Source organism: Gracilinanus agilis, chromosome 4 (assembly GCF_016433145.1).
Source record: "Gracilinanus agilis isolate LMUSP501 chromosome 4, AgileGrace, whole genome shotgun sequence".
NCBI lineage: Eukaryota > Metazoa > Chordata > Mammalia > Didelphimorphia > Didelphidae > Gracilinanus > Gracilinanus agilis.
This window is the reverse complement of record NC_058133.1, coordinates 262,661,401-262,674,039: the sequence shown is the minus strand read 5'-3', so window position 1 is coordinate 262,674,039 and position 12,639 is coordinate 262,661,401. Positions and strand designations below refer to the sequence as shown.

General features: G+C 46.9%; 1 protein-coding gene across 1 annotated transcript in view; it reads right to left on the bottom strand.

Annotated features, from left to right (window-relative positions):
• Positions 1-1,278: 1,278 nt before the first annotated feature.
• Positions 1,279-12,639, bottom strand: part of SCUBE3 (signal peptide, CUB domain and EGF like domain containing 3) — a 47,345-nt gene continuing 35,984 nt past the window's right edge. The window contains exons 9-23 of the mRNA XM_044672103.1: positions 11,517-11,639; positions 10,950-11,066; positions 9,189-9,314; positions 8,734-8,850; positions 8,480-8,575; positions 8,048-8,164; positions 6,695-6,853; positions 6,140-6,352; positions 5,564-5,725; positions 5,192-5,359; positions 4,243-4,404; positions 3,513-3,710; positions 2,910-3,062; positions 2,692-2,771; positions 1,279-1,607 (exon numbers count right to left, since the gene is read on the bottom strand). Of these exons, the coding sequence (XP_044528038.1) occupies positions 1,458-1,607; positions 2,692-2,771; positions 2,910-3,062; positions 3,513-3,710; positions 4,243-4,404; positions 5,192-5,359; positions 5,564-5,725; positions 6,140-6,352; positions 6,695-6,853; positions 8,048-8,164; positions 8,480-8,575; positions 8,734-8,850; positions 9,189-9,314; positions 10,950-11,066; positions 11,517-11,639 (2,141 nt within the window). The 3' untranslated portion in view covers positions 1,279-1,457. The remainder of the gene's footprint in view (positions 1,608-2,691; positions 2,772-2,909; positions 3,063-3,512; positions 3,711-4,242; positions 4,405-5,191; positions 5,360-5,563; positions 5,726-6,139; positions 6,353-6,694; positions 6,854-8,047; positions 8,165-8,479; positions 8,576-8,733; positions 8,851-9,188; positions 9,315-10,949; positions 11,067-11,516; positions 11,640-12,639) is intronic.

The following is a 12,639-nucleotide window of genomic DNA, read 5'->3' as shown; positions in this document are numbered from 1 at the left end:
TTGAGTTCTAGCCCTGGTCCAGCATGGATCATTTCCCTTAGAGGTCCTATAAATGGCTGCTGGGGGACTAAAAGATATTTCAGATCTGAAAATTTCAGTACACATGGTTCATGTGAATCAAAACCTCTCTTCTTCCATTCCAAACATACACTCTTCTTTCTTGGGCAGCTATAAATAGGGTTGTTTCTAAAAGAAAACAAAAAACAACAAAAAAACTCCCTCTAAATAACATAAAGAAGACTCAAAATGATTGCACTTATTTAGATGTGGACAAGGTGGGCAAAAGGCTCTCCAAGTGCACACACATTCCTCTCATTGCCCAGGGCCTGGGGCCAGGGGCAGGCAACTCCAGTTCACAGGGCTGAGCCCTCTTTGGTGGAGCCTATTGAAACATCTGGGGCTGCCAGGCATGGCCCAAGGATGGTTTCCCATCAGTAACCATGGTTCTCTAAGGATGTGACTTAGGAAGTGGTGCAGGACTCCCCCAGGGAGCACTGGAATGGGGGTTAGGGAGGATGGCTGAGCCAGGGGCTAGAGTTTGGGGCAAAAAGTTAGTGTCTGCGGTTATTATTCAGTCATTCTGTAGTGTAGTCCTTTAGATTTTTTTTTTTCTTTTTTGGCGATGCTTAAAATCCCGGTTTCTCTTCTGCAGAACTTTATGTTTTCTCCTGGAAGCCATGGCGATGTGATCTGCCTGGCAATTGCCCATTCCTTGTCTGCTCCTCATCAGTTAGTTCAGAGGTCACCAGCTCAGTGGTAAGTATCATTGTGAGTGAGCCCTTGAGTGGCAGAACATGTAGGGTAAGGAGGAGGAACACTGGGGCAATCTAGACAAGATAGTTGATCCACACATCTCAGTGGTGGTAGTGGAGGGTAGGCTTGAGAGTAGTGCCCAAACTATGCCCCACAGAGGATCAGTGCTAGGGAAATGCCTGCAGGCCAAAGACTTCTTTGGTAAGACCCTGGGCTGCCTGAGTTGCCATGGGTTGGGGGATATGTAACAGAGAGGAGGGGAGGATTCTGGCTCTAGACACTCAGGGCACAGCCCTGAGAAGGCAGATACACCTTCCCTGCCTTGCCTCTAGGGCACATTTGCCCTCAGCCCAATCACCTTCATGGACCCCCTCACCCCTTTCAAACTGATCTTGACCATAGAGCATGGGCTAGGGAGAAGGTCAGTTTGTGGGGTTGCTACTCTATCCCTTAAGGGAAACAGAGCTAGCACGGAATGGCTTTTCTAATACTCAGGGAGCATGTAGGAAACGGAAGAATGGGTGAATTAGAGAGAGAAAGGCAGGGAGATGGAGGGACAGAATGGGAGAGTAAGTAGTCTGCATAGTGAATATTTGTTTTCCCCAAAAAGAGAGAGTTCCTTGGCGGTAGATGGGGGCTGTTGGACTATGAAGGGTTAGGCAACCAGGGAGCTTTGAAGCTGGGGTCTGTGAGGCTGGGGAGGGCTATTTGTAAGGTCGAAGGAAGCTGGAAACTTTGGAGCGTAGCAGCTTGATGAAAGATCGGGGTAACATCTCCTTGTGCTTCTCTGTGTACTTGAAGTAGTTCTGTGGGTGGGCTAGCACCTCAAAGAAGGCCTTGATGAGCTTCTTATCCTATAGAAGACAAGAAGGAGCACTGAATATGTTAGTCTTAAAGCTAGGAGAGGGAAAGGTGAACATCAGAGTGGACAATATGAAGGAGATAGGCAAATGAAAACAAGACTAATACTGTGCATGTAGTAGGTGCTCAACAAATATTTGTTGAGTTAGTTAATGAGCTGCCTCCCCCTCAGGCTTCTCTTTTAACCATTCTAAGCCCCTTGCCTAGTCCTCTGGACATTGGAGAGTTCCTCTTCTCTCAGGTCCTTCACAATTTAAAGATGGCACCCAGGGAATCCTCTTCCTCATTTCTCACCCTCCTACTTTTCTGGATATCATTATCTCCAGAAACTCATCATTCTATAAGATGAAATCAACTCCAACTTCAACTTCCTCAGATCATTTTCAACACTAGTTCCATGACTTTACCATCCCCCTACTAAGGACTTTAAAATACCTCTCTTTGTATCTGCAGGCCTTAGTACAGTTCCCAGCACATACCAAGCACTTAATAAATGCTTATTGAATCGGACCCTTTTGTAGCATTGGAACCCTATTTCTAAGCTACTATCTTCTGAATTAGAGTATCCATTTTCTTTATCCTTAAAAGGACATCCAAGACTCATAGAATGGTAGAGCTTGGAAGGGTCTTGGAAATCATCCTATCTAGTGTCTTATCTAACTGAGGGTTAGATAGAAAATGACATATTCAGAGTTTTAGGGCTAGCTAGTGACAGAGTTGAGACTAAGAACCCTGATGACTTCTTTTTCACTGCCTCTTGGTCTTATGACCCTATAATCCAGTACTGGTGAAGGTTTTTCAAGTTCGCATGCCTAAACTGCAACTTCAAGCTGCCTGTGTGCCCTCCCGAATTACCACAGAGAGTGGAGGAAGGAAATGCTTGCTTTGGGCAGCTGTCCAGAGGAGCAGGGCATGCAAAAAATGTCCTTGGGCATTGGGAAGAGGGGAAACGGAGCAGCTCCCTCAGTGTTGGCTTGGTATACATGCCAATACTTCACCAACAATCCTTCCAATCCCTCTTCATTACCCTCCTTTTCCTTAGCCTTTTCCCAATGTGTTTCCCTTTCTTTCTTTCACCTTCAGAATCTCTTGGTGGTTTTCTGAGGCATAGAGTCGACCATCTCGTACAATGTCTTCTACCAATTGTTCATAGTCCTCTGCAAAGCCAACAGATAGGATAAGGCTCAGAGTTAGGGAACTTCCCTGCTTCCTAGTTCACTCCCTCAATCTTCTTCTTGAATCTCACTGAACTCAAGAGAACATGAGCCCCCCACCCCTACCCCTGACCTCCTAACCATCGTAGGTGACATAGGGTATCTGGAAGCCTCTGGCACTGTTAGCTTCACTAGTCTTGAAGTTGATCCAGAGCTTTCGAGAGCGAGCAGTGAAGGCAATGGGACGCTCATAGGTCTGGCAGGTCTCATAGGTAGTGATTGAGGATGGAGAGGCTGAGGACATAAAGTATAAGGAGGTAACAAAGTGAGGAGGTGAGGTGAGCAGAGTTTGCCTTAAGAAGAGGGTTTAGAGAATTGGAAAGAAGGCATCAGACTGACAAAACTTTGGGAAATTGCAGTTATTATCCCCCTCTCCCCTCCATTGTCCAACATATACACAAACATATTACCCCATTATGGTGCTGCAATGTCTCTACAGCATACTGGTACCCAGAGGATATTAAAATATCATTTAAAATTATAAAAAGATAAAATTTCTATGATGAGGAAGTAGGGAAGCAGCCCCTCCTCTTAGCACCCCCTTCCCTCAGTTTCTCCTCCCTATCTCCCAGGTTCTCTCTCTTCTTGGTCTCTCATCTCTTCCCTCTGTTTGCCTTAGTGCCTTTATTCTTAGCCCTCCCCAGCTCCCTTCCCCCCCCCCCCCATGACTCTGCTACTACCCACAGTTCTTGCGCATGACGAGGACATCCCCGCATTCATCTTCGGAGGGCAAGAAAATTTCAGGCACTACGATGAGGATTTTTCGCTTAGGTGGTGGATTGATGTTCCAGGTGCACTCCACTCCTGCTGGGTAGTTGCCGGGGTAGTTGGGAGATTCAATATATCCAGTGAACTCACCTATCTCCCCACCACACTGGCGATCTGTAGCCAAGTCCAGGTAGATAGGGCAAGAATAAGAATAGAAATAAGTATGAGGGATGCTGGAGGGAGTATGAGAGAATCAGGATCTAAAAGGATTTCCTGGGAGAATCTGAAAAAATCTCATGGGGGCAAAGGCTATGGTCAAACATATAGTTTGTGGGTTTACCATGGTGCCAGTGCAGTTACCTTCTTAGGGTGACTTGGATGATCATGGAATGACCCTGGATTGCTCTCCAAATTTTTTATCTTCTTGCCTTTCTTTTTCCTAACCTCCTTGCCTCCCTAAAACCTATCCTTCAAGGAGGAGATTTTGCTGTGACTATATATGAAAGTATTAAGGAGGCAGAAGGAAGGCCTTAATGCCCATTACCGTCTTGTCTTGAATCTTCTTGTTCCAGTCCCTTTCAACTTTTCCTTGTGTATCTCATCCCTATCCCTACCCATCTCTGCCAACCCTCTACTCCCAGTAACTTCTACTTCCCTCTACCATCATTCTCTGGCCCCTTCCCTATTGCTTGATCCTGACACTTACTTTTACACTGGGTCACACTGGTGGAGCCATCAAAGTCAGTGCTAGTATTTCCTGGACATCGAGTACAGAAGTTTTGGCGAAATTCAGGTTGGTAGGAACCCAGGGCACAGCGTATACAACGATGGATGCTGGTATTATAGTAGTGACCAGGGGAACACTGAACTGTGGGAGAAGAGATAAGCAGGGAGAGTCAAATAGAACTGGGGAAGGAGCATGGATGCTAAACTACATCAGTAGTCATATACATAAAACATACACATAAACAATAAAGATTTGTTCCTTGAGCTGAACTGAAGTGGAATGGAATGCAGGAGACCAGAATTTCTTCTTAGGCTCCAGCGCTGCTAAAGGACCTTAGCAATTCCAGCTTGTGTTCTGTTTCTTTACTTAGGGATGGCAGCCTTTGATAGGCCATGTACTACTGAGGTTGTGGCTTTTTTTCCTTTTGAAGACTGAACATTTGCTGATCTTTCACTAACTCAGGGAGGTTTTAATAATCATTTTAGACAATTCTTGGAGGTGTATGTGAATGGTGCTAATTCTGATGATGAGGATGTAGGACTATATCTAATAGTATTTGAAGTGAGAGGGTGGTGATGGGCCAATACCAAGGCAGTATTGGGGCCATATTTACTGGCCCAAGTGCCATCTAACACTTAGCTTGGGCCCCGCTCCCCTCCCAAGGTTGCCATGAAGTGAAGGATTATGCTTTGAAATCAGAAATGAAATTTGAAAATTCAGCTAGTGTTGGGGGACAGGGTACATATGCCTATTAAAGTTGAGAGGCAATCTGTTCAGATTCTGATTTTGCTATATATTATCTATGTGACCTTGTGCAAATTATTTAATCTCTCTGGGCCTTCATTTGTAAAAAGACGGAGTTGGTCTGATCTCTAAAGTCCTTTCCAACTTGAAATCTATGATTGTGCAGAGTTTGTAGTCCACACACCTTTGGTGTCGCAGTCTTGGAAGGAGATAGCACCTTCATGTTTGGTGGTGAGGCCCCCACCACATGGAAAGCACAGTGTCCGTCCTGACTCAGGTTGGTAGGTGCCCCGTGGGCATTGCTGGCATGGTTTGAACCCATCTGCTGAATATTGGCCTGGTGGGCACTGACCTGCAATAAGCCAAAGGCCAGACTCTGATGGGGGTGGTCCTAAGGCCCTGCCCATAGGGTCACCCAGTCCCATGGGGCAGGGGCGCATGGGGCACCAACTAGGGCAGCAGCCTATAACTTTGTCCTGTCCCCTGGGGAACTTTATGCCCATGGGCTTCCCTTCTCCCACCCCTCCCCAGGCTAGATTGCTTGTTCCCCTGGCACCTGCACATGTGGTGATGTTGGTGGCTCCGAGGGGCCCATGGGCATCACTCCCAGGGCACAGGTCGCAGGAGAGCTGCCCTTCCCTCTCCTGGAAGGTGCCTGGTGGGCATGGCACACACTGCTCCGTCTGGCCGTGGTAATACGTTCCCTGCGGGCAGCTGACTGAGGGAGAGTCGGCCGTGCTAGCCACCCCCCCCCCCCCAGTCCTAGGACTGCCCTCCCACTCCCCTAGAATTGGGACCCTCTCCCCATGGGGGAAAAGTAAAATCTTATTTGGAAGGTGTGTGATATAGGTTGGAAACCATGTATAGGAGGAATGGAGTAGTAAGAGAATATAAACCCAGTCTGGTATATATAATCTTAGTACTTTGAGATCTAGGGGACATGATTGGGACACAAGGATGTAGAATGATCATAGCTTGAAAGTGTAGAAAGCCACAAATTGGAGCACATCAAATGGTTAGGTATGGGGTGCCTATTAAATGAGGGGGTTAACCTCAAGAATCCATGTCTATTTCCTATCCCAAACCAGCCCCTGATTTGTACCCCCATTCCCCTCCCATCACGCTCCCTTACCACACTTGACCCCAGTACGATGCTGCCCAGGCACACAGGTCTCTGCCTGTTCCACTCGCTCCCCAGCTGGGCTGGGCTTATGTGCCAGCTCATAGTCTAGGCCTGCAAGGCGCAGTAAGAAGCGATCCTGATTGATAGATTTTCTTAGCATCTTCAGTGACCCCTTCAGTCGCCGTTCCATCCTCTGTCGGAGGCAAGGCAGCCCACAGCCTGCTGTGGAAGGGAGCAGCTGTGAGCAGGAGGGCTTGTGTATCTTTCAGGGGAACAGCAATGAATGGGAGGGTGTCAAGAAGAATGGCCATGCGCCGAAGAACTAATGGAGAGCAGCCAGCAGCTAGGATAGGACAAGTATAAGGCTAGCAGCCTTGTACTATAAGTACTTAGTGGATAGGTATGGGAGTAGTTCTCATGATCCCTACTCTTCTCTTTCTATCCCTTTATTCCTCATTCCCAGTTTCCTCGTATGCCCAGCTCTTCTCAGTTGATGATAGGGAGTATTCCCATCTCATCTCCAACCTTTCATGTTCCCATATTCCTTAGCCTCTGAAGTTCTACCTGTGGTTTCTTCAGCTTTGACTTCAGCCTCCAGTTCCAGAGTGAGACGAGTGACTTCCTTTCCAGGAGGGGTCCGGGCACGGCGTCCTTTTCCCTTACGGGATGAATCACACTTGAGGTGGATAAAGGTGACATGGCAGTCGGAGCAAGGAGTCCCACCTGGAGAAGAGAACAATTCAGTCCCATCCCAGATCCCTAATCCCAAGATCCACCTCATCTAAGGAAAAGAAATCAGCTTAGACATGTTCTATTCCTCAATCTCATACCTATAGGATAACTGCCTGTACCCCCGAATTTACTTTATTTCTTAGATTCAAGACTGGTGGTCTTGGAAGAATTATAAGAGTCTCTTCCAATTCTAAATCGTAAGATTCTGTGGAAAAAAGAAGCCCTCTCCTGACCCTTGCCCCCTTTGTGAATAGGGATCTCTGCTAGTAAAACTCTTCTTTTATCTGAGTTGACCCAGACTCTGGAGTATGAAGGACCAACAGGTTGGAGAATTTATGAGGCATCAAGTTATCTGGAGCCAGGAACAGAACTCAGAAGAGCACAGGGATTGAGTGGGCGTGGGGCAGGGCAGGGTGGTTCAGTGTTCACAGGACAAAAGAATGTTAAGGCTGGGAGGAACCTTCTTAGCCTGAGTTCTGTGAACTTTGTTTTATTTTATTTTAAAACTCCTACTTTCTGTCTTAGAATCAATACTGTGAACTGGTTCCAAGGCAGAAGAACACTAAGGGCTGGGCAATGGGGGTTAAATGGCTTGCCTAAGGTCACATAGGTAGGAAGTGTCTGAGGTCAGGTTTGAACCCAGGACCTCCTGTCTCTAGGCCTGGATCTCAGTCTACTAGCTGCCCTCAGTCTTGTATATTTTATTTTCTGAATTAAAAAAATATTCTTAGAAGTGGCTCATATTCTTTACCAGAATGTCAAAAGGGTCCAAGACACAAAAAAGCCAAGAATGCCCTGATCTAATTCAACTTCCTCATTTTATTTTATTTAAGATTTTTTAAAATTTTATTTTATTTTCACCCCAATTACATGTAAAAACAGTTTCCAACATTTAAAAATTTTTTTTGAATCTCAAATCCTCCCCCACCCCCCATTCCTGGTTGAGATGGTAAGCAATCTGATGTAGATTTTACATGTGTAACCATGTAAAACGTTCTCCTCATTTTAGAGATAAGGAAAGAGACCCAGAGGTGAAGTGAATTGCCCAGGGTCATAGCATAGCTAGTGGCAGGCAGAGCAAGGAATAGGACTTGGGTTTCCTGACTCCCAGTTCATTGCTCTTTCCACCATTACATCTCCTGCCTCTCATTCCATGCCTTCATGGTGAGAATCCAAATTCCTGACCTGATGCTGGTAGTCTGCCTGCCTCCTCCAGCTTGCCCTTGTTTCGAAGGTGCAGGCGACACTTGGCATCTTTAATCTTGAAGGAAGCTCGTTGTTTGACAGAGAGCACAGCTGTTTCTAAATAGAATAGCAGTGGTTCAGATGATTCTGAGTGCTGGCTTGGGACTTGGTGGGGAGGGAAATGAGTAGCTGATGAAGGTGATGAGAGTAAACTAGGGATTTAGAAGACATGGCAAGATAAGGGTTGAGAGCAGGAAGGGAGTCTGCAGGTCTAAGGAAGAGTTTTAGGATAAATTAAAAAAGAATAATGATTACTGTGCAGTATTAAAAGCCTCACGGGAAATTAGGATTAGGGAACTTGAGAACAGGGAGAAAGGAAATGGATCTTTCCAAAGAGCATTGGTAGTTCTAGGAACTCAGATAGGGGCTCACCAAGGCAGTGGTGGGTACTGGTGTTGTTACCACTCCTGGATTGGGAGGAACGGGGACTGGGAGTGCCACAGGTCACCATGAAGCCATTCTCTGATTCTAGGGGGAGTAGCATGTTACATATCTGCCCCATTCCCCACCCCAAAGCTCATGGTGCTACAAGAACCCCAGGGAGGACAGGGATAATGCCTGGACCTCCCTGGAATCTTTCCAGATCTCTTTACCACCCACAGTCTTCTCATCATCAACTCATTTACCTGGCAGAAATCGAGCCCGGGAGGGGCAGGTCAGAGCACAAGTGTCCTTCTTGCCTGATCTGCTACAGCTGAGCATGGCCCTTGGGGCACTGAGGCTTCCATGGCATTTCACCAGCTCTGGGAGGAGACAGCATTAATATATCTACTTGTCATAGTGGAAGGAGGAGTGGTGAGGTAGAACAGGCATTTCCTTTTCCTCTTTTGGCCCTTCCAGACTTTTCCTACTCTAGGTAGGTCCTATTCAGCAATTGAAGGCAACAGAGTCAACTATATTTATAGATTATCTTAGGAGCTTTTTGTCAAAACCTTCTTTTCCCATGTTCAGCTGGTCAGAATGATTGCCTTACCCTTTACAGTCACTGGCTCAGAATGGGGAGCACTACTCTTACCACCCCCCTCCTAGAAACTCACCGAAGGGGCAGTGCCTACCATGGCCAGCAGAGGGCATCACACACCTGTGCAGTCTTTGCCATTCCAGTGCAGGCGGCCCTGGCCTGAGGGGCAGGTGCACTGATAGCTCCCAGGGGTGTTGATGCAGCCAAACCGGCAGCCTCCCCGGTTGATGCTGCATTCGTCCACATCTGGAGATAAAAGAAGCTCATCAGTAGGCTAGAGTGGGGAGGTGATGCTGGTGGGGTTCCTATAGTTCCTAAGATGACCACCAGCCCCAAAAGAGACTGGAAAGAAAAACTCTTAACAGAAGGGGCTCTTAGCCAAATCCCACCCTAGTCACACCTGAGGTTTTCTTTATTTGCTTTCTTATAGGTTCTAAGTTGTGAAGTTGGCAGTAGAGATAAGCTGCCACTGAAGAGCTCCAATAAGTACAGGTCTATTTAAAAAGTGAATTTAAGGCATAGCTAGGTAGCACAGTAGATAGAGCACCAGGCTTGGAGTCAAGAGGACCTGGGTTCAAATCTGGCCTCAGACACTTCCTAGCTGTGTGACCCCAGGCAAGTCACTTAACCCTGGTTACCTAGCCCTTGCTACTCTTCTGTCTTAGAATTGATACCATCAATATAAGGGTTGCTTGTTTTGTTTTTTTAAGTGAAGTTAGAAAACATGAATTCAGATTGGACTGTGATGAGTCCTGGTCTATTTCCTGCTTAGGGTCATTTCTTTCCATAGTCACTGTCTGGTACCTATCCAAACTCTACCATCAAGGCTCCTTCCCAGCTCTAACTCCTCCCCAGGGTATGAAAGGGATAGACCTGTCCTATTCTCAGCCAAACCTACTCCTTTATCCTGACTGCTCTGCAGATAAAATTGTTGGATCAAGCTTTAGAGTCAAGGGGAAAGGTTAGGAGGAAGCTCTGGGGGTCTAATAGGCAGGCTGCTATGACCTAGCTCCTTAGAATGGAAACAGGAATCTTGGACACATGGCTACAACTCATTGGTTCCTGGGGTTTAAGTACTGGTATGTTGAGGCATGTTCAACAAGGATGAGACATCAGATTTCATTCTTGTCCTCTGAGGACCAGCTTAGTTAAGTTCAGAGAGGTTTTTCATCAGAGTTGGCCACCAGCATTTCTGAAAGTCTATTTACTTAGATGTGGAAGGATTGCAACCTGTACCAGTAGAGGGAGCACCTATATCATAAATGCCTGTTGTAGTAAAGTATCCGGAGTCCTTGGCTATCTCTGCATATGTTTGTGGGGAGGACAATGTATTCTGTGCATGCCCAGAACAAAGATTATTTGGAAGGATGCTGAGCACCATTTTTATGGGCTTATGGATAGTTAGAGCCGTGTTGCTTGGGTTTGGGTTTACATCCATGTGTTTCCAAGTACTAATCTGATAGGCTAATGTGGGATATTTGCCCACGGCCTGAGAGCAATGACTTAGTTCTTTCTGGACTTAAAGCACTATATGCCATTTAATTTGGAGGCTTCTCCTTCTGAACCCTTAACAGTCTCCCCATCCATGCTGTTCATCAGGAGCAGACAGGTTATGATGGTGAGTTGTCACATGGAAATTCCTATAAAGGTGGGTTCATATTGGGACCCAGGAGTCCTACTCTCAGAACCTGTCCTACGTTTTTTCTTTTTTCATCATCATACATTCAGGTACCAATACACATATACATTCAGTTACTTCTTTCAAAATAGAAGGACAGATCAAGATTGGTTCATTTGTTGAGTTAAAGAGTCACAAGGAATGCATGAGGAGCTGGGAAATATAGGTCAGGTTGGGTTAATGGTGAAAGGTCTCTGGCTCACCCCCACAGTGGGTGAGCCCGTAGAGCAGGTAGCCTCGGTGACAGAAACACTGGAAGCTTCCTGGGGTGTTGACACAGATGTGGTCACACGTTCGGTCGAAGGAGCATTCGTCAATATCTGGAGGTAAGAGTGGGGATAGTAGAACAGCGTTCCTGGGAATTGAAGCCCCTTAACCTGTGCTGTTGTATCTTGACTCAATGCCCACCTCTATCACCTGCCAGGGCAAGACCGAGAAGTTGCAGAATGATATAACCCAGGCCCCTTACTCTCCAGTCCACATCCTGAATAGACCCTCTGCATAGACCGAGGAGGAAGAAAGTGGAATGATAAATGGCACCAGAGGTGAGGACTAAGAAATTCAGGGAGTTCAGATCCTAAGGGACTAGGGAAGAATGAAGGGGATTTCATGTCACTGGTTGCAGTAGTCACAGATGCCCACCTTTTCTCTTCTACCATTTCCTTAAATGAGAACGCCCTTCTTCTTTGTCCCTGACTCTTGGTCCTTAATTCCCACAGTGCCTTTCCTAACCCTGCTCCCTTGACTTGGTTGCCCAAGCCTGTACTTACCCTGGCAGCTTCTCTCATTGATGAGCAGCTTGTAGCCTTTCTTGCAGCTGCACTCAAAGCTGCCAACTGTGTTTCTGCATATGTGGTCACAGCCTCCATTGTTCAGGCGGCACTCATCTATGTCTGAGTTGGAAGGATTTTAAGGACAAAAACAGAGAAAAGCAAAGAGATGAATGAGGGACAGGAAAAAACAAAACACCACTGAAACCAGGGAATCAGAGGATCTGGGACAAGCTTTGGGCTACTAGGTTCTAATTCTGCTCTTTCATACCTCTTTCTTCCCTCCTCCCTCTTATTCTAAGGGACTCTGTACTTGAAAGATTCCTTCTTCCTTGGTTTGAGTTCCCAGATAAGGAGTTGGGGGTAGGAGAGAAGATGACCACTAAGCTCTTGGGAAGTGAACTAAAGGAGACAAGGACCCCAGGAGAAAACAAGGGCCAGGACCAAGACGGGGGCAGAAGCCTAGTTGGAGAAGGGAACTAGGAACCATTTAGCCTCATCCTTCATTCTCCTTCTCTACCCATGAAGGCAGTTGAGAGGTGAAAGAAGGAGTTCTGTCCTTTACCCGGTGGCAGTAACAGTGTTGGGAACCTTGAGGAGAATGAAGAGATGGGCCTGGGGCATTAAGGTAGGAATTGAGAGGTAGGTGGCATGGTGGCATAGGAGAAGTTCAAAGGGAGGGGAAACTGGGAAAAGGGCCAGGTTGGGAGGGAGAGATAGAGGGAAGCCACTGATAGGTAGGTGAGGGGGTGATCAGAGGCCAAGCAGGGGGCCTGGGCTGGGGAGGGTTCTGGAGAGAATCAGGCCTGAGGCAGCTTTCAGCACCAGCTTGGAGAAGGGGGAGTAAGGGTTGCTTCCTTCCAGAGGTCAAGTTCCCTGAGTTGGTGACAGACAGGACCCAGGCTACTCACCTCTCAGTTGGGAGCATAGAAAGGAGTGTAGAGGGCAGATTTCTACTCTGCACTTAACATACCTGTCAAAAGTCCTTCTGAGCCGGAAGCCCCCTAACTCTAGATGTGTGACCTGTGTGCCCCCACCCTCCCCCTTCTTCCACAGCTGCTGTTCCACAGTGAGACACAATGAACAAGGCCCAAAAGCTTCTTGCAGGTCCCACTCTCCTTAC